Here is a 21,628-nt window from a genome sequence, read left to right on the forward strand (position 1 = left end):
CTCATCGTGAAGCTTAAAGTGATCATGGAAGTGAAAGCGGCCAAGAAACGGTATGACAACCATTCGGCCCATGTGACAAAACGAGCCAATGAGGGAGAGGCTTTCGGCGTCGCGTCTTGGACTAAGATGGCATCGAGGAAAGAGCGACACGAAGAGTAGGAAAGCTATTAAAGCTGGCCCCGTTGTGTGGGCTTTCTTGTACTAAAGCACGCAGCATCCTGAGCTCCCAGTACGATACTGTTCATTGTTCTCCATTCCTGATCATTGTTTATATCTGTACTTGGTCATTGTCAAGTGAACCGTTGTGCCACCTTGGTGACCCCGGCAGGACCGTGCAGGTCGGAGAAGACCACCACTCTGGGGTGTGAGGCGGCGGCGGTGGAGCCGCCCTATCGAGGTTGGAAGCCGTTGCTGTCGGACAGTCCCGGGCGTTTCACATCACCTGCTCGATTGATTCTATAATAATAATAATATACCTACCTCTCTCTACCCTCCGACGTATGACTGAATGGAAGTCCTTTGGACCGCATGATGTACCACCCGCCCCCACCGCTCCTTCACCACTGGTATCATCACACTATGGCATTACTGCATGGTGCCCTGTCCCCACCCCACCACTCTATTACCACATGACGCTCCCCACCACTCATTGACTGCATTGTGTCCTGGGTCCAACATAATAACTGCATGGTGTCCATTCTCAAGTTCATAACTGAATGGTGTCTGCCCTCTTCCTCCCCAAACATCATGTCTACCCCTCTACACCACAGCCGTATGGTGCCCTGGGCCCGATACCATAGCCGCATGGCATCCACCCTCGTTATAACTAAATTTTATCTGTTCTCACCCCCCTCCCTCCCCCCCACCTTTCCCTTCCCCAAACACCATAATCACATTGTGTCCATTTCTCAAACATTATAAATACATGATGTCCCTCCCTCCTTCCGACCCCAACACCATATATAACCACATATTATCTGCCCACCAACAACATCATTGTATGGTGTTCACCCCACAACACAACTGCATGATGTTCCCCGACCACCACTACATTACCACATGGTGCCCTTCTCCAATCACCAATTACAGTATAGTATCATCCACACACCTAGTACTGCATGATGTTCCCCGACCACCACTACATTACCACATGATGCCCTTCTCCCATCACCAATACAGTATAGTATCATCCACGCACCTAATACTGCATGATGTCCCCCGACCACCACTACATTACCACATGATGCCCTTCTCCCATCACCAATACAGTATAGTATCATCCACGCACCTAATACTGCATGATGTCCCCCGACCACCACTACATTACCACATGATGCCCTTCTCCCATCACCAATACAGTATAGTATCATCCACGCACCTAATACTGCATGATGTTCCCTGACCACTCCATTACCACATGATGCCCTTCTCCCATCACCAATACAGTATAGTATCATCCACGCACCTAATACTGCATGATGTCCCCCGACCACCACTACATTACCACATGATGCCCTTCTCCCATCACCAATACAGTATAGTATCATCCACGCACCTAATACTGCATGATGTTCCCTGACCACTCCATTACCACACGGTGCCCTTCTCCCATCACTAATACAGCATAGTATCATCCACTCACCTAGTACTGCATGATGTACCCCGACCACCACTACATTACCACATGGTGCCCTTCTCCCATCACCAATACAGCATAGTATCATCCACTCACCTAGTACTGCATGATGTGCCCCGACCACCACTACATTACCACATGGTGCCCTTCTCCCATCACCAATACAGCATAGTATCATCCACTCACCTAGTACTGCATGATGTCCCCCGACCACCACTACATTACCACATGATGCCCTTCTCCCATCACCAATACAGTATAGTATCATCCACTCACCTAGTACTGCATGATGTCCCCCGACCACCACTACATTACCACATGGTGCCCTTCTCCCATCACCAATACAGCATAGTATCATCCACTCACCTAGTACTGCATGATGTCCCCCGACCACCACTACATTACCACATGATGCCCTTCTCCCATCACCAATACAGTATAGTATCATCCACTCACCTAGTACTGCATGGTGTCCCCCTCCCTCCATCTCATCACCACACAGTGCCCTCTTTAACACCATCGCTGCATCGTGTTCACACCTCCACTCTCAACCTACTCAACACAACCTCCCTCGCTCAACCCTTTCTGTATCCATTACTACATGGTGGAACCCTTTGCATGGTCATTCCCTCACTTTGCTGCACATTTTCTCCTTTTTTGTCCTCCATATTGCCCAAATCCTTGTTAGCATCCCTGCTGCCCACTCATTGACACTTGTTTGGTTTCGTTTTCCTTTCCCTCTTTTATTTATTTATTTACTCCTCACTTTTCATGGGTTGGTCTCCTATACCACGTTCCTCCATTAACATACATTCTCTCTCTCTCTCTCTCTCTCTCTCTCTCTCCCCCTCTCTCCCTCTCTCCCTCTCTCCCTCCCTCCCTCTCTCCCTCTCTCCCTCTCTTTCTCTCTCCCTCTCTCCCTCTCCCTACTGTGCTGTCTGTTTGGTTTCCTCACCATATACTGTAGTTGCATTTTACGCTTTTAGCACCTTCTTATGTCTTTATCTCTCCAACCATTGCCCCACTCATCATTTTGTCCATTTCTTACCACATCTGCCACTTACTATAATTCCCCAGAGAATCTTTTGACCTTTTCTGATTACACCGAGGCTCATTTTCCTCCTCATGCAGGTGAGGATGCCTGGTTAACTGAGGATTTCACCTGCTCCAACAATCCTCGGCATCGTTCAAGTCATTGTTCCACCACCACTGCTGAGGAAGTAAGGAGCTTTACACTTCCTTCACTGGTATATACATCTGTGTACCATAATCGGTTGGTTTAGGATCTTATTAGCCTGTCCACCTGCACAGCGGGAGATGTGGTTTTATAATTATTGCTCGTGTGTGTGCACGTATGTGCGTGCGTGTGTGTGTGTCTGTGTGTCCAGGCAATAACTTTTTTTTACCATTTGAGCTTTTTATCATCAAATTTTTAACAATCCTTTATCAGGAGAAAATGGAGAAAATAAGTAAAATTAGGTCAAAATGTGAAAGGGCAAAGTCATAGTAACTATAAATAGCCCTTATTAGCCCAGCCGCAGCATATCAAGTGCAAGAAGTTCCATTTTTTTTAAAATCGCTTCTGTGTTTATTTATTTATTTACCATTGAACTTCAGTGTGTCTGCCCAGACATAACATTTTTACCAATTGATCTTTTGTCATCAAATCTTCAACAAACCTTTATTATGACAATATGGAGAACACAAATTGGTAAAACTAAAGGGCCCGCCCGCTCCCTAAGGGAGCAGCCAGGGTGGTTTTGTTATTATCCTTGTTCAAACGTGTAATTCCAAATACCTCTCGATGTGTAATTCAAAACACCTCACAGCAATGGAAAACGTGGGGGCAGGAATACTGTACTGTAATGGGTGAGGTCTTGTAATACTCTTTTCCACCTGGAGCCCCTACATCCTACATGATATGTATTTACATAGAGAATTTGCATCCACCTCCACTCTCCAAGACCACCGGCAAAGATAAAAACACCCCTTCCGATACACTAATTTGGGGCATGCTGATCCTATGTAGCAAGTCTGGATGTAATCGGCCCAGATCTGTAGGAGTATCGCGACAAACCCACATATACACACACACACTGGTCCGTGAATTATTGTAAGGATTAGTATAAAAGCCCATCAAAAATGACGGGCGGTATTGCCTGGTGAGCATGTCAAAGTCTGAAGCTTTCCTTGGCCTAGCGGTTGGGTGGGCTGATATATTTCTTTATTTATTAGACATCCCACTGACATAAATGAACATTCATTTTACTTTGTGCACATTGCACATCACGTGCAGCTAATTTCACCTCCCTGTGGCTTGTATTTATTGCTATTTAAAAAGAAATCTGCACACCGCCATTGAGGCTCGGCTTGCACTTCACCGTCTACAATTCCAATAGAAGAGATATAATTGCTTTTCGAGTTTGTTTAATCCTCCAAAACAGACCGTAGGGAACACGCAGTTATGTTAAAAGATTGGCCTTTAAAACGCGACTCAGATCGTCCTTATGAAGGGGGACAGACAAATACACATTATTTTTTGGTACGCTAGAAGAAGATAAGGATGTACAGTTTTTTTTTTAATTGTCGTTTTATCGAGTTTAGCTTGAGTACAAAGCGGACATGGATGGGCTTTGCATTTTGAGATGCTTTCTCGTTGTGTTATAATTAGGCTGCTAAAATTAAAGGCAAATTGAACTCAAAATTTGACAACAGCGAATTACTACATCTGATCAATATCAAGTTGCTTACTTTTCTTTATTAATTTAAAAAATGCGTCATTAAGCATCAATATGAAACTCAGCTAGCTTCTGTGGAAGCCACCGCATCTCACCATTGGGAGTCCCTGGTTGTTTGTGAAATGCATGTGACTTAACTAAAAAATATTTGCACACGAGGAAGATCAATGTCACAACAAAAACTTTCATTTGTTAATAAAAACTGATATAAAAAGATGAAATACCAAAAATAATAAAAAGGTGAATCACGTGGAACATAGAAGTCCTGACGTAAACCCATTACGTAAATGCCGCAAGACAATTTTTCATATACGTACAATAACATATATTTAGGACTTTGCTTATTTATGATCAGGCACCCAACCTTCTATCACTTCTCTTCTTCTTTAAAAATTCAATCAAGTGATCCTGCTCCGCGCCATCTTGCCACGTTACCGTCCGTTTTATGCGTGAAAATCATCTATTTACTATAACTACCTGAGTGCCAACCTTGGACAAATATTCTGATGATAAAGAAAACCTACAAAACCCATCGCTCTCAACTATGTATTGTGCATTGATTTGGCGAATGTCTTTTTGGTAAGTTTATTTTTGACGAGTCATTTATTGCGTTGTTGCATCATCTCTAAGCTATTTCAAAAAAATCACCACTATATCATTCAGCTTCTGTCGTCACCAGTTCCAAATCCGACCACCATTTGCCATAACAATAATTATAGCCCAATGACAAATGACTATGAAGACTTGGCCTTCACCTGGAAAAACCTGTGTTTTCCCATGGCCAAGTGTACGTCGCTTTATGACGCGTTACATCATTTCACGGCATCACTTACAATGGCGATCCACACTATCGCACATTTGGCAAAAATATCGTTTGCTCAGCAGCACTCCAGCAGCATGCCAACAATTACAAACCATCTCAGCTTCAAATTCTACACACCAATCAGACATCAACAATTTCATCTACCAAGGTCCACGTCAACATCGCCATTGATCTTTTCACAACATTAATAAACCTAAACTTCCACCCTGACTACGAGGCACAACAGACGTAGTCATATGTCAACATTAGAAAACCTGAGTATGTATCAACAAATTATCACGTTCACCATTTACCAATTGCCATTTCACTGGGTGTCTTCGCAATTGTGACTTAAATATCAGACGTTCCACCAATTGGCAAATTTACACTTCTTTTTCTTCCAAAATGATTGATGTTTTCGGTTGTTTACTTTTCACTGACACTACGATTGTCAAATGGGGAGGTTTTATATGAATTGGATGTTATTCCCACACCCCCTCAGGAGGCATCAGGGCACCAACGACCTGTGCCTGTGAACATTTCCAAGGCTGCGAGCTTATCCAGGACGCCTTGCTACTCCATTGTAGGGTACTCTTTAAGCAGCCCTTGTTCAGGGCAGGAATTTAGGAATTGAAAAGCGTACCGGCACACATGTGCCTGTGGCTCTACTCTTTTTATTGTAAAGGTACAGTGCTATCATTTATAGCCACAAGCAGGGCAGCAAGCTTAATGAACCCTCCGTAGGAAAAGGACTGCGCACTCGATACAACCATCCTGCCAGTGGAGCACCAAGATGGCAGTTTAGAGTTGGGTCAGGAATCGATCACAGACCAGGCAGGTGAATGGCGAGAATGTACTCGCACCAGACACCAGACAAATACATAATTATAGTATAATTACGGGATTTTTTTTAAAATCCGGGTACCCAGCATCATGCACCACAGGTTCAGATGGACATGCCAAGCAGGCCTTCCCTGAGAGTTTAAAGTTTGAGAATTCAGTTTCCCTTTAATAGCAATGCAGGTATTCTTTATTTGGAGAGTCACCCTTATGCCCCAAACCTGCATGCACAAATTCGAAACTTGCAGGTGCATGATGGACATGCTGACCAAACGACATACGTGACGTAGTAAATTGTTATTTACCAAATTCTTCAGTGAAGAGAAACATGGGATGAAGTGATTATTATTCGAGTTAACTCCCACCCCAACCCCTCCTTCTTCAATCCCTAATCTCCGGTGAATAAAACGTTTCCAGGTAGTCTCTCAGCTTGCAATTTCAATCCCAGAGCATTTAATTTCCATTCCTGTATTTGTACATTACTTATTTATTTATTTTTAAAGTTTTGTTTAAAACGTATTTTGTACACAAGGTAGTTTTTAAGTTTTGTTTATTTTTTCCCATTTCCATACTCACCTGCATGTCCTTTTGTCATTATTTCACTTTTAATTTCACATTTACTTTTTGTGTTTGCATGTCAATTTTTGTATTATCATTTATACATCATTCACCTTTTTTTTTGTTTGTTTAGATCGCACATAGATCAGCCATCAGTAATTGTCACAGAAGACCAGGGCAGCTGTGGGCCAGGTCCCTTGCTGCAGTATGCTGGCGGCATACACTTTGCTGATCTTGCCAAGCCGCTGACGGGGCTACACTACGACGGGCTTGAATGGTCGGAGAACACTGCGGGTGCATCTCCACCGCACCTCATGTTTTGCATGTCTCCAGGGCCCCAATACTCCTGTGGCAGGTAGAAGCCTGTACTGGTAGGAGGCCTGGATGGTGCTCGTCCAGTTTCTTGGCAGCCCAGGTTGAGCAAACCCAGCTCACAGTGACACAGGCTCTTCTAGGCTTCCATGTCGTTCCGCACCGTAGCACTACGCGGTGAGGCTGCTGGCACGGGCGTTGCACGTGACAGACTGTATACAGAAAGAAGGCCCTTTCCCTCGGTTGACGAGGAGTCTTCGGTACCTGATGATGGTGAAATAGTGTACCAAGGTGATGCAGAGGACTCGGAATCAGACGATGAGCTGGTTTTGGCCTCGGGCAAGAAGGGCATCTGTAATTGGGAGGCAGGCAACATTGAGGATAATGAGGAAGAGGAGGAAAATGTTTCCACCTTCAGGGGTTTGCAGGAAGCCCGGCGAAGTGGGCGTCCACGCCTGCATCCTGACTGTGAAAATCAGATCATCGTTGAGCTGAACCTTAATAACCAGACTCTGCATGTCTCCCAGGGCTCTGAGGAGATGGCTGCCGGAGCCCTCACGACTAAAGTGGAGCCCCCTGAGGAAAACGAGGGCTCTGGCACCGAGGATGGTCGCCTGCGGCTTCGCCGGCGCAGGGGAAGACCACCTCTCTCTGCACCGCGCGAGGGTCGTAAGCGTGCCCGCAAGCGATCGGCCATGGTCCCACGCAAGGTGAAGATTGAGGAGAAGGAGCGCTACCCATGCGTACGTTGCTCGCGTGTCTTTAACAACAAGATCTACCTGCAGAAACACCTGAGTGTTACACACAAGCGCAACCAAGTCTGCGACAAGTGCGGGAAGCGGTATGCCAAGGAAGAGGAGCTAACACTCCACCAGCAGACTGACTGTGAAAGGAACATCCAGGTGAGACCTCCACCTATAATTTTCCGCTCATCCAAGTTAAAGTTTCCGTGGATTTTTAAAAAATAGGATGACTGCCATTAGTGCCTGAAATTGAACACTTTGTATTTACGAGTGCTATTTGTCGGCTTGCTGCATCATCCAAATACACCTACCTGCTCTAGATATGGCAGTGTTCCACAACGGTTGTGTGGTTGTCCTTTTGGCTATCTTTGCAACACCAATATATAAAACCCCTCAACGCATATGTATCGTTCAAACCTATAGACACAGGAAGGGAATCTAACCTACAAATCTAATTAATGGCATAGCTCATCTGGGAAACGACACGTCTCTGGTATGGTTGGGGGTGCATTGGTGAAACCACAACAATAGTATTCCTTTACTCCACTAACACAAGCTGTAAGTGATAAAACTTTCCTTTTATTTCATCTGGACTGTTCGATTTTATCAGCTCACTAAGAAAGACCACACTCACGTGTTATTTCAGTCATGTGTCATCCACGTGAAGAGGAAACCTGCACCATTCATCATGAATACAGGGAAAGGGTTTGTGTCTCAGTGTCTCAGTCTCGGTGTTTGTGTCCTTCCCCATCTCTCCCCATCTTGTCTACCGCTCCCGATATTATTTGTTTTATGTGTCTGTTTGTCTTTCTGTGTGATTAATGTTTGCTCTTTCACGAGCCTCGATCTTGTATACAAAAAAAAAAAAGAAAAAAGAAAAAAGGGTTCAGGGAATGGATGTCGTACAACAACAACAACAACAACAACATGCATTTTAAGGCCATGTTCCCTGCTAGAGCGGGGGTTAGCCTTGCGGTCCCCATGACAATCTTCTCCATTTTGCCCTATTTTCTGCATCTCTCCTTGTTAACCCCCTTGCCCGCATTTCTTCTTCCACCATCTTTAGCCAAGTCTTTCTCGGTCTTCCCCGTCCTCTACTTCCTTCTACATTAACTTCCATCACTCTTCTCAACCAGTCACTTTCATCCTTCCTCAATACATGACCAAACCATCTCAACCTGTTCCTCTTCACAGCATCAATCACAGGCAATATTCCCATCATCTTTCGCAATTCATCATTTGTCTTCCTCTCTCTCAACAATACTCCGCACATCCATCGAACCATTCGCATTTCCACCCTTTCCAGCCTTCGTTGCTGCTCTACATTCATTACCCATGTCTCGCTCCCATAAATCATAATAATGTAATCATAAAATGGATGTCATAACCTGTTTCAATTTATATTTGAATGTAATAATCTGTACATGACATGAACCTTTGTCTCGATGGCACTTTTTGTGCAGTGCTTCACTTGTGAAAAGACCTTTAAGAAGCTATGGACTCTCCACCAGCACATCAAGACCGTGCACGGGCTGGGGGAAAGGAAAGTGGCGTGCGAGATTTGTGAAAAAAAGTTCTTCACGGCGGCGCAAGTTAAAAAACATCTTATTGGTAAGGGCCAAGGGGCAGGCAGTTTACTCTGTAATTGATCTGTCTGCAAACAGGTGGCTCACCAAATCAAGGAAACATTATTACATTGAAGTAATCTTGATTGAGCAGCAACAAAGACTACTGAGCAACCAAAACCAAATCGTTCCCCCCACACCTCCTTCTGCCTCCCATTCCTAACCTTGCCAGTTTGTGAATTATCAATGTACTTACTGCTGTATGACTGCATGCATTCCACCCTGCCCAGCCCACAGGAAGGACATGCCTTACACGTGTGAGACGTGTGGGAAGTCCTTCAAACGCAGCATGTCATTGAAGGTGCACAGCATGAAACACACGGGAGTAAAACCCTACAAATGCAAGGTTTGGCCACCATTCCCCGTGCCAGTTCCATTTCCTGAAATACAAAAATACACGTGATTAATTCTCAATCTACAGCACACTGGTATAGGTTTGATTCAAAGTTGCCTCTCTGGATAAATTCCAACATACCAAAACTGCTTTGTACATCAGTGGAGTCGTTGGTTTGTGATTCTGTGACCCCAAGTTCGAATTCCATTTCGTGTGATCACGTGTTTTTTAGTGTGTGTGTGTGTGTGTGTGTGCGTGTGTGTGTGTGTGTGTGTGTATGTGTGTGTGTGTGCATGCATGTGTGTATATCCAGCATACAAATGACGAAGTAATTACTAAATAATTACCAAATATTTTATTTATTTCGTTTTTAATTTCATTGCTTGTTGTTTGTTGTGTGTATTAATCTCCACCCCCCGCCCCCAACAGAACGGTGTGTGTGTGTGTGTGTGTGTGTGTTGTGTGTGTGTGTGTGTGTGTGTTGTGTGTGTGTGTGTGTGTGTGTGTGTGTGTGTGTTGTATATGTGAGAGAATTGTGATGAACAGAAATGAAAAAACAAGACGACATGCAGGGCACGATACTTGCAAAATCTATCCTTCCCCCCAAAAGAAGGTTGCCATTGATCCATCAAATTGTCCATTTCATCAAGATTAAAATTGAGGATCTTGATCAAAGTTCGGGTCAATAGGATGAAAGTGACGGCTTTTCAGATGAAAATTAATGATTTTAGAATTTTGATGTTTGACCTTTTGACCTAAAAAAAATAAAATAGGTGGTTTCCCTATTTAGTGACTCAATGTGCAAATGGTGTTCAATTTTCAAGTCAATCAGATGAAAAATGGCGATTTTAGAAATTGGATCTCAGATGACCTTTGACCTCAAAATGAATAGGCATTGTGATGACCTCTACAACTCGGTGAAGTTTCATGACGATCGGTTTAGAATTGTGACGATCGGTTTGGAATTGTGACCTGTAGGTGAGTGACAAGCAGACAAAATAACAAACTCAACGGATCAGTATACTTGAAAAATCTTCGATTTTGCATTGATTAAAGGTGTGTGTGTGTGTGTGTGTGTGTGTGTGTGTGTGTGTGTGTGTGTGTGTGTGTGTGTGTGTGTGTGTGTGTGTGTGTGTGTGTGTGTGTGTGTGTGTGTGTGTGTGTGTGTGTGTGTGTGTGTGCGCCACGCATAATACGATCACATCTGATGAAATAGAGTTAAGACTAGAAATGATATAATTAAATATACAAAAGGTCAAAGGCAGATTCTACTTGCTAGCAGATTGATAAAAATTGCCAATGAATGGATGAGTTATTTGGGGAAAAATAATCTCGCAAATGTTGAGAAACTTTCATATCTGCCTCTTACAATCTCGTGTTAGTTTTTCTTTTACAAAAAGCTAATCATTATTTGAGGGTTTAAAAATGAAATGGACTTCCATTGCATGTCTCTCTTGCAAAATCCTTGTGATAACTGGTTATCTATGAATAAGAGGATGGTGTCTGTCTGTCTCTCTGTCTGTGTTTGCTTGCGTGTCCTTCTTACCACTTCGTGCATCGTCACAAACTTTGTAGGAATAATTAATAATTTCTTGCAATTCTGCACACGGTGTCTCAATTTACTGAGAACTCCTCCATTTATTTTATTCGGCAAAGTCGAAAGTAGATTTTTCTCAAAGCGTTCACCATGCCGGATTATGCCGGACATGCCGGATTTAACTTTAGTGGCATTCCAGTGGGTGGTGCTTCTGGTGGCATTCCATCACTGGATTGATGATGTTCCATGGCCCTCTTGTCGTATCAGATACGTAAGTTCAGGAAATTGGAAGTTCCAATATTCTTAATATTTCTGTAAATTCCCCTCTTTTCTTCGGGTTTAATGCTCACAGAAGAGCTTTTGCAAAATCAGACATACAAAAGACAAGCATAAACTTGACTTAAGATAAGACACACACACAAACGGTAACCTTTAAGCTAAGTAATATAACTTACCAGAGCACTCTATAGGCCCATGACACCATCTTGTGACTCTGCTTTTCTCTTCACAGTCCATGGAACAATTCAAGAAAACCCACCCTCCCCCTGCTCCTCGTGGGCAGAATTTCCCCAGTAGACAGATTTCTGCTTTTCTGCCTTATCGATCAATATTTTCATTGAATATATTGAATTATTCCCCCTGCTGACAGTATGATGGGATTAACTGAAAATGTTTAAGAATTGTTAGATATGAATGGTAAATTATTAAACCTAAAAGCTTTCATTAAAAGTATTTGAAAGTATTTGATACATTTACATCATTAACTTTTTTCACTGCCAGTTTTTGTACAAGAGCCCCGCGTGGTTGTTGTTGCTGTGGTTCCTGTTGTGGGTCGATTTTTGAAATGTGCACGCATTGTTCGGACAGCTGTTGGACCCCACTCACATTTGTTGCTTTGCTCCACCCACCATGGCCATGGCACCCAGATGAAATAATATGGCCACCATCTTGGTTTTATGGTGGGCCTAAGACGTCAGGCCTGTAGGCCTCTGCTGATTATACTGCCTGGGTTTCTTGTGTCAGATTTCCATTGACTTTGTTTGGGTCGAGTGTTACTCATAAAAGTATTAGTAAGGTTTAATTAAGCTGTCAACATGCACGGAACGCAGCTCCCTACAAAAATAGCGTTACTTAATGTTTGAACGGCCCCATATTGAGGTTTTTTTTTTTGGTTTTTTTGTATACAGGATCGAGGCTTGTGAAAGAGCTAACATTTATCACACAAAAAATCAAACAGACACACAAAACCTGTAATAAGGGTAGAGCGGTAGACAACATGGGGAGAGAAGGGGAAGCACACAAACACAACATTTGAGAGCAGGGACATCGAGAGATCTGTGGGAGGGCTTGGGGGGAGAAGGCATGGGAAGGGGGGAGGGGTGGGAGAAGTATAAAACACAAGGACACTGCAAGGACTTCCAGGAAGGAAGTTGGTATTTCAAAAAAGTGAATCTGGGGTGAAATTAGCGGGGGTAGAAAAGATCAAGGTTTTGGATGGGGGAAGATGGGAGAAGGTTAAACAATGCGTGACCAGTTGCGAATCAGCTCGTTCTGATATAACCAAGAATTCACTTTCCATTTGTAATATGTTGTTTAGTGTTTTTGTCTCCACTACGTGTTTGATGTTTTTTGGCCAAGTTTGCATGTGTTTTTAAAACTAGTAGTTCTCGAGTCAAAAATCTGTTTTGAAATGGTCAAAATGAGAATGTGGAAATTAGGATTAAAGAGTCTGTATTTTTTTTTCTTTTCCATTAAGTACTTTAGTGCAAGTCGATCTTTTTTATGGTGGGCAAGAAGCTGTTTGTGTTTTCAGTTTGAGAACTGCACAGAATGTTACATGTACCGGTACCAGCTACGTAACCACATGAGTATCCACCTGGGACACAAAGAGTTCATGTGTCAGTGGTGTGGAAAGGACTTCAGCATGAAGCAGTACTTTGATGAGCACTTGAAAGTTCATACTGGTAGGTTTTTCTTCTTTGCCAAACCTTTCATTCCTCTTCATGCTGTTCTTTTGTCATTGGTTGCTTTTAAATCTAGATGAGATTCCCACAAGGGTCTCACCTGACATCATTCCCTGTTTAAAAGCGGAAGGGTTCTATGCATGTTAAATCAAACAGTTTGCAAGCGGTTGCATGACTACTTGAGAAACGTTTGGAGGCTATAACCAATCCTTGATGGGTCGTCCGATGCAGCATATTCAACTGGAGGTGATTTGGGCAGGAATTTGAAATTTGTTGAGGGTGTGGCAATAGCTTACCTACTCTTTGTGAAAAACACCGTGGGATATTTGATGCTCACCAAAGGCCAATGCTGGTAAATGGGTCCTCTGACTTAATGTCCATTCGAGGGATGGCATTTGTGCTTTGCCCTGCCTGCAAAACACCAAGATGAGAGTTTATAGCTGGGTCGGCATTCAAACCCAGAATGCAGAGCTCAGGGGAGTGAAGGGGTGAGAAACCTAGCACCACCAGACCACTAAAGGAATTAACAATTGAGCAGGGTAAAAGTGACTTACAGGCCACTTGTACAACAGAGTTTATTCACCTGTTTTAACAAATGTCCTTGTCTCCTGTGTCCACCTCGTCACTGCAGCCAGGAAGCTGTTCGATAAATCAGTTTATGAATGAATTCATTCGTACATTGCACCCATTTCATCGTGACCACCCTCCCCTTTCTACACGCCCTTCCCCCCCAAATAAAACAAGAACAAGCCCCCCCAAAAAGTTGCTGCAAAGCTATGCATTAGATTCAGTAAATAAGAATGAGTGTTTTGATGCTAAGTTACTCTGTAATAGTGCATTCAATTCAACCTGATATGTACATCTTGTGCAATTACCCCCTCACAGTGGCTTATTTTCTCAGATTACATCACTTGGAAAGGATGTGACGGTGTTATTGCAATGACGTCGGTTTAAAATACCTTGGCATTTTCCCCTGTCAGTCTGAACAAGCTTATTGTCACCTGTTCGACTTCAATTTGCCCAGTGTCTCATCGCAGTATTCACTAGCATACCGCCGTGGACGCAGGTGAGAAGCCATACGTGTGTGAAGTGTGTGGGAAGAGTTTTACGAGCCGGCCCAACATGAAGCGACACCGTCGTACTCACACCGGCGAGAAGCCATATGCCTGCGAAGGTTGCGGTCAGCGATTCCGCTTTTCTAACATGCTCAAGACTCACCGTGAACGTTGCCAACTTGCACTTGAGAGAGTCAACATGGACGTCCACATCCCTCCCGACTTCTGATCCTCTCGTGTGATCTGAGGTTCTTATGCGTTTTTCGCACTTTTGCAAGCGCGGAGTTCCAATTACCAAGCTTGCCATGTGATGATTATATTTTTATTATTTCCTCCTTACCACCTATTTGCACAGCTGGGTGTGACCTTCCTGAATTGCTTTGGCAGCTCACCCGAGGCTTGTGAAAGCACACCTTGGTAATCGCCAAAACGGCACCAGTGGCTGTTTGCTAAGTAAATCCTTTTAGGAACTTTCATTTTTGTGAGATTCGAGCAGTGTACACCCAGTTACAAATTCCATTTTATTTGCACTCAACTTAGCATTTGCATTGTGTCGGAGGTGCTGTTTGGAATCTTCATCTGGAAGAGACATGAAACGTAGTTCACAGCGAGAGTCTGCTTCATTTTGGTAACTACCTTGTGCACCAGCGATGTGCAAATTGTACATTTACCTATTTTACCTGGAATCTTTTTTAAGCTTTTGCAGTATGTTACTGCCTCATTTCATACCTTGAAGTGTTCATGTTTTACAAACTAGGGGGATGTTTTATGGAAATACTGGGTGCTTAAAGAGGCAGCGTTGTTGTATAATACAAGCTCCAACACCACTTGGCACATGGTGAAACTTTGCGCTTGAGCAGTAAGTAAAACGGTAATCTGCCTTCGTTTTGAAGTCTTCATTTTGTGTTTAGGTTACTGTATGGCACTTTCACATACACTACCCATGCACACTTGTCCTATACTGGTAATTGGGTGAACGGCAGTGTAACACACACAAACACACACTCCTATTTTAATGCCACGCGCAAAGCGCAAAGTGGGGTTAAGCAATTGGTTCACCCTGTCTGTCTACAGACATTATTATATGGTAGAGGAACAACTTAATTTCAATTGAATTATATATTTTGAACACTGCAGAACACGAATTGGAACAAATCGGAACATGAACCTGCAGTTTAGCAGTACTTTGGCTCTGAATTTGGCAAATTGTATGGAATCTCATCCCGATCGCGCATGAATAGAGAGGAGCAAGATAATTGTTTTACTGTGTACCTGTCAGGCACTCAAACAAAATAGAAAATCATTCCAAACGATAAACTTACTGTTTTTAGGGATTCCATAAAGGACACAAACAACAGGCATGAACAACTAATGGAACGTGTTAAATAAGGTGGTGTAAAAGATGGTGCATGAACAGTGGTAAATTTCTGATTTTTTTTTTTTTTTTACAACTTTAAAATCTTATTTTATTTCAATTGAATTATAAACTTGAGCACTGTAGAACACAAATGGCCTTGTTGGCACTTCCAAAAACCTCTAGTTTAACAGTACTTGGACAAAATATGCTCTTTTTCGCCGTCTCGACCAAACAAATTTGCTGCTCGCACTCTCTGCGTTGAGGAATATCGAGATTCAGACAAAATCAGGGCTCAGGTGAAATATAGATTGTGCTCGGAAACACAAAGCAAGAGTTGAAAAGACTCTTCCTACGTCTTTTTTCTCAAGACTGCGCAGGGTAAGATGTTCTATGAACTCTCTAATTTAAAGTGTCGGTTCTGCCCAAGCAGACCCGTGGCAATGGTTACAATTCTGGACGGGCCACCATTCCGACGTAGACGGCACTTTCAGAGTATCACAAAACCATGTTTTAAAATGTATATCTGCAAAGTGCCCAGGTCTCTCAAAGCGAGAAATACATCGCTTCAAAAGTGCATGTTTACACCACAATATCAGGTGTTGTAGGAATGTCAAAATGGACCTTTTTGAGCTCGCTTGTCAGGACTTTGCAAAGCACAGTAAAGCATATTATGCCATTGCCTGACACGGTTGTTAATTTAATTACCGCTGTTCTTTGCCCCCTTAAAATAATAAAATGCTTGTAGATCAAAATGCTCTGCTTGGGAATAAACAAAGAAGTCTTATAATCTTGCGGAAACGTGAATCGAGCAATCTATTTTTTAAATGATTGGTTCTGCTAATTAAATGTAGGCCTACAACAAATCCTGGCATGCGTTTCCTTTCCCTTTCACAGAAACCTTTCAAAATACTTCCAAGGGCAAATTACAATTTGGAAATATTTGAATTTTTTTTTTTTCGTACACATTTGTAAAATGTTGTATGCTCGTTTATTTTTCTAAATTATTGTTAATATTTTTTTATATTCTGTCTGATCATTCGTCTTGACGGTTGATCTTGCTGCTGTAGTGCCGTTGTATGCTTATTATTATTATTATTATCATTATTATTATGTTTTTGTTTATATCACTGCATTTGGCTTGCAAGTCACCCACGACCCTTTTGTTTATTATTTTAAAAAGAAAGAAATAACATTCCACCAAGCACGAGCCGTTGCTTGTACTTGTGCAAGGAGCCTTTTAAACACTACCTTTTTATGAAAAGGCTAAGTTTATTGTTCGGACTTAATGAGGGAAGGAAAGGCAACTAGTGTGTAGAACTGCTCTTAGAATTGTATTTGTTATTATTGTACTTGTATTGCAAATTTTCCATTTACATTTGTCGCTATATTGTTAACATAACCAATTATAAGTATGTTTCTATTTTTGTTGTGGAAAGAGAAGACAAACTGTGAAAGATTTTTATACTGTCTCCTTTTCATATGTAAACAGTGCTTTTCATGGATGACTTAACAGAGAGGAAATAAACATGGTACATTTTCGCCTGTGCATTATGGATTGTCATTTGAACATTTTCAGTCTGTGGCTGCTTTTTCTGTGGCCCTAATTTTCAGTCTGTGGCCCTAACCGCTGTGGCTGCTTCAGACCTCAGTGGGCCCCGTACAGATCGCTTAAAGAGCTCATGCAGTCCAAAATGTTTACTGATGTTGATTTCTACATCAAATTTAAGATGTAATATTCATCAAGCAAATGTCTAAGTTTCAAAACTTTAAAGTTAGGTTCACGCAAATTTCTCCCAAATTGACCGTCTTACGATTGTGTTAACCAAGACGGCATTTAACAATGCAGAGCCTCACCAGAGTGTAGAGGTTACAATAGATCTGAAAATGAAGATCTATATTAAAGCAGATCTGCATGCGGACTCACACACAGACACACAGACCGATTACAATGGGATCTACCATCCCTTCAGAAAGTTAGACAACTTTCGCAAGAGGTGTAACCCGTTGAATGTTGTTCTCGGGCTGCCATTTGTTTATATTGACTCTCGTATTGATTGTTTCTGTGTGTGCTTTGGAAATGACTGCAAAACCAATGAATAAACGTGTGATTGGGAAGAGTTGTGTAGATGTGAGATTTACACTATTGGCAGATGACCATGGACTGTTTTGTTTTAGTGGCCAAAATATCCCAAGTTAGTGGCTATTTAAACCAAATAGGTGGGGGGTGAGGTTCTTGACTTCGGGCCCGAATGATCGCGGAATCAGAAGTGTGGCCTGCATTTTGAAGAGGACACCTTCACTCATGTGTAGAATGTCCAGAAGCCCAGGGGCCCTAGCAGTTTGATTGAAAGCCAGGCTGTTATAATAGTGACATCATTTTATGGTGGGCTTGAAATGTTGGAATTGAAGATTTATTTTTGGACTTCGGAAATGCTGTCAAAACTCAAATGTCAAAAAACGTATTTCAGCAATAACGGGCAGCAAACGGAAATGTAAATTTTGGAATCCGTATAGCAAACTAGGCTGTTTAAGGATGAGAGTCAGTTTGCTTCGGTGGAAAAATAAGGACAACAATCTCTCAACAAAATGTTGAGAGAGATTTGCTAACCGCAGTGGAAAAGTTGAAGTGACGTCGAAGGCGTGAGTATTTCTTCAAAGCAAGAGGGCTCACACTTGAAAAGTTACCAGGAGGTGTTTACTGGAAGAAGATGTTTATGCTGGAGTTGCCGGGGATTGTAGGAGTGCTGAGAGATCAAGGGCACCTAGACTGAAGACGAAGCATTAAAAAAAAAAGAGGCTATGATATGCCTGTGATGAAAAATCAACAGACCTTATGCTTTGACGTCATCAGGGAATATTTCAATAATGTTGAGAGCTTGAGATTCCACAGAAGCCAGAAGAGACAGACGTGATGCTCGGTGCCAGCACAAGGGGGAGAGTGATTCCCCATTGAGGTAAGGGCAAAGGTGTTGTAGGTTGAATAGTTCTAATTTTTCAAAGAAATACTTGGAATGACGGAGGATATAATTTTTCTAGAGCTATCTTTTGAGGATAGCTTTATATTGTAGTTCGACCAGGAGCGATCAGGGCTCGCTCACGGTGAAGTCTACAGGTTCAAGAGACTTAACGTCTTCTAGTAACTGACCATGGAGGTATAGATAGCTCAATTGAATGTTATTTTGAGCATTGTAGAACACGAATCGGAACATCATAACGTCCAAAAAAGGCATAACTCCATTAAAACGCCCTGAAACTCAAACTTGTTCTGTAACTTGTCAAAGTAAAGCCATGTATCAAGTTTCATTTGAATATGTTATAGGGTATTGGGGGGAGGGAGGGGGGTAATAAAAATTTCACAGGTAATAAAAACTACAGTATATATACAAGTAAATTTCACATTTCCAGTTTTTACATTTCATTTTACATTTACATTTTACATTATTTACATTACATTATTTATTACATTATTTACATTATTTTCATGATTACATTACATTATTTACATTTTAAATTTACATTTCCACAAATTTCCAGTGTTCTGGGCCCTGTGCTTTTTCTGGTCTTCATCAATGATCTCTCTGACTCTTGAAAATCCTCTCTATCTCTTTGCTGATGACTCTACTCTCTGCCGCTCCATTCCTCATATCTCAGAACGGCAATCTGCAGCCTTCTCACTCTCTGCAGACCTGGACAAAATCACAGACTGGTCAAACAAGTGGAACATGTCTTTCAATCCTGACAAATCTCACACTCTTACTATGTCTCTCCGAAAAGACCAACTGGACAACCCTCCCATCCACTTTCTGAATAATCCTCTCCAAGAAGTTCTGTCACTCAATCGTTTGTGTCTCACTATCTGCCATGATCTTTCCTGGGAAAACCACATTTCAAATCTGGCCTCCAAAGCCAGTCGCCGACTGGGCATCCTCCGTCGTGCGAAGTCCTTCCTTGGCACACCTGAGCTCCTCACCACATACAAGGCTTTCATCCGCAGCTCAATGGAATACTGTTCTCCCCCTCTGGGCTGGTGCTCCTGCCTCACACCTATCTCGTCTTCACGCTGTTGAAACCTAAGCTTTCAGAATCATTGGAATCTCCCACGATGAAGCTAACTCCGAGGGCCTTTCATTTTCTCACCGCAGGCAGGTAGGTGGTCTTTCTGTCTTCTACCGACTCCTATCCGGCCTTGCTCCCCCCAGCTCTCTCTGGGCTCTGTCCCCCAAATATTCCTACTGGTCGCACAAGATCTGCCAGTAACCCTCTTCTGGTGAAATTGCCAAAATCAAGACTCTCTGCTCACCTTCACTCCTTCATTCCTCTTTTCTCCCACCTCTGGAACAAACTCCCTCACTCTCTTCAATCCCACTCCCCCCTACAGGTCTTTAAAACAGCTGTTCACCACCATCTCTTATCTCCCTCCCCCCCCCCCCCATCCAAAACCTTGAACTCTTCTACCCCCATTAATTCACCCCAAATCCACTTTTAATTTTTTTTTTTTTCCTGAAATACCGACTTTTTTCTTTCCTGGAAGTTCCAGCAGTGTCCATGTGTTTTATACTTTTATAAAAACCGAGGTGAATTCCTTAATTCCGCTTTTACATCGCTTCAATCCATCAACTTTCCATTCACGACATTGGGATTAAAGTGTTATGGTTATATTTACTATAATATTATTATTACTACAAAAACAATAGTACTGAAACGATACCACTGTATTAAGAAACTTGGGCTTAATTTGTCCGAAGCGGACGTTGAGTCATAACGCCTAAGGCCTACACCTACCGTATTGTTGGAAGAGACAGCAACGCCGATGCTTTCGATATATGATGATCATTTTAATAATCGGTTTGTTTGTGTTTTTCACACTGAATGAAAAACGTAAGGGTAGAGCATGGCGATTGTGATATATGACAGGTTCGACAATATGTTTGACATGAACGGCATATAAATCAAAATGGCGGTGCATGGAGAGTCAGCTGCAGCACCGCCGTAATGACATCAGACGTAATCAGATCACCCTGTCATGTGACCAGATTCTCAGCTCTGATTGGTATACGTTTGAGGGGACATACATACAGACGGACAAACACTGTTCTAGACGGCTCTGCCCGATGGGCTACGCCGTAAAAATCAGCTTCTAGCTTTTGATTTTGATTGGTGAACCAATTATGTGACCCAATATGCAAATTCCTGAAATTTCAGGTCAATCGGATGAAAATTAATGATTTTATGTGATGCTGACCTTTGACCTTTTAACCAAATTAATTAATTTGCCTTCCCCGTGTTATCATAATAAAGATTTGGTGAAAATTTGATGACAAAACTCAAATGGTAAACAAGTTAATACGGTCCGGACAGGGACAGGCAGGCACAGGCAGGCAGGCGCACGCACACACACACACACACACACACACACACACACACACACACACACACACACACACACACACACACACACACACACAAAACCCTGCTCCTGCTGGTTGCTGTGCAGGGGACGGGCTAAAAATCTCGGATCCGAATCCTCACCTTCACTAAAATCTAAAAAAATTATTCCTTGTCACACACCCAACATCTCCACCAAGTTTCGGCCGAATCCGTCCCCAACTTTTTGAGATATCCTACTCACAGACAGACAGGGGTGAAAACATAACCCCGTCCACCGTCGATGACGGCGGTAAAAATCCTTCCACATTTTCATACGTAATAAATATATATTATCGTCTGTTTGGAGGAATGTCTAAAAGTAATTTATTGTACGGAAAGCCTTAGAAGTTACCAACTGTCATAATCACCATGAGTTGTCTGCCGTACCGCTGCTAAAGCCGCTTCCGAGACAATAAAGTACACTGGGTAGTTTATCATTGCATTCCGAGCATTCTGGATTTGAACGTGATGCAATCACAAGATTTAAATACAGGCGATGAGATCGTTCAATTGAGCTAATACAAAAGGAAAAGTATGTTGTATTTTTAAGCGTAGCTTCACTTTCAGTATTTTTATTCAGGTTTTAAAAAGTAAGCGATGGTTGTTAATTAGACGGTGTATAAGCGGAACGTGTGTTACTCAGGCTGAAATATTAATTTTGTTATACAGTACCTGACGTGTTTTAATCTTCCTTTTTAAT

General features: G+C 42.4%; 1 protein-coding gene and 1 long non-coding RNA gene across 8 annotated transcripts; one reads left to right on the forward strand and one right to left on the reverse strand.

Annotated features, from left to right (window-relative positions):
- Positions 1-82: 82 nt before the first annotated feature.
- LOC137429939 (zinc finger protein 652-B) lies at positions 83-17,047 on the forward strand. Of its 6 annotated transcripts, none has more exons than XM_068120319.2 (8): positions 83-229; positions 329-397; positions 2,768-2,856; positions 6,708-7,788; positions 9,093-9,240; positions 9,485-9,600; positions 12,939-13,089; positions 14,156-17,047. In XM_068120319.2, exons 4-8 carry the CDS (start codon positions 7,036-7,038, stop codon positions 14,371-14,373), a joined length of 1,386 nt encoding a protein of 461 aa, XP_067976420.2. In that variant the 5' UTR covers positions 83-229; positions 329-397; positions 2,768-2,856; positions 6,708-7,035; the 3' UTR covers positions 14,374-17,047. The 6 variants fall into 6 exon arrangements, with proteins under 6 accessions (XP_067976420.2, XP_067976418.2, XP_067976425.2 ...); XM_068120320.2 differs by adding an exon at positions 5,679-5,764 and having other exon boundaries at positions 115-397; XM_068120317.2 differs by having other exon boundaries at positions 88-397.
- Positions 8,189-21,370, reverse strand: LOC137429942 (uncharacterized). Of its 2 annotated transcripts, none has more exons than XR_010984976.2 (6): positions 21,297-21,370; positions 13,673-13,728; positions 13,427-13,500; positions 9,508-9,634; positions 9,065-9,161; positions 8,189-8,303 (listed from the first exon to the last, which is right to left on the reverse strand). It is a non-coding gene; the product is annotated as an uncharacterized LOC137429942 (long non-coding RNA). The 2 variants fall into 2 exon arrangements; XR_010984975.2 differs by having other exon boundaries at positions 9,451-9,634.
- Between the last annotated feature and the right edge of the window lie 258 nt (positions 21,371-21,628).

The sequence above is a fragment of the Myxine glutinosa genome, chromosome 6, assembly GCF_964187855.1.
Source record: "Myxine glutinosa chromosome 6, kmMyxGlut1.1, whole genome shotgun sequence".
Classification (NCBI taxonomy): domain Eukaryota; kingdom Metazoa; phylum Chordata; class Myxini; order Myxiniformes; family Myxinidae; genus Myxine; species Myxine glutinosa.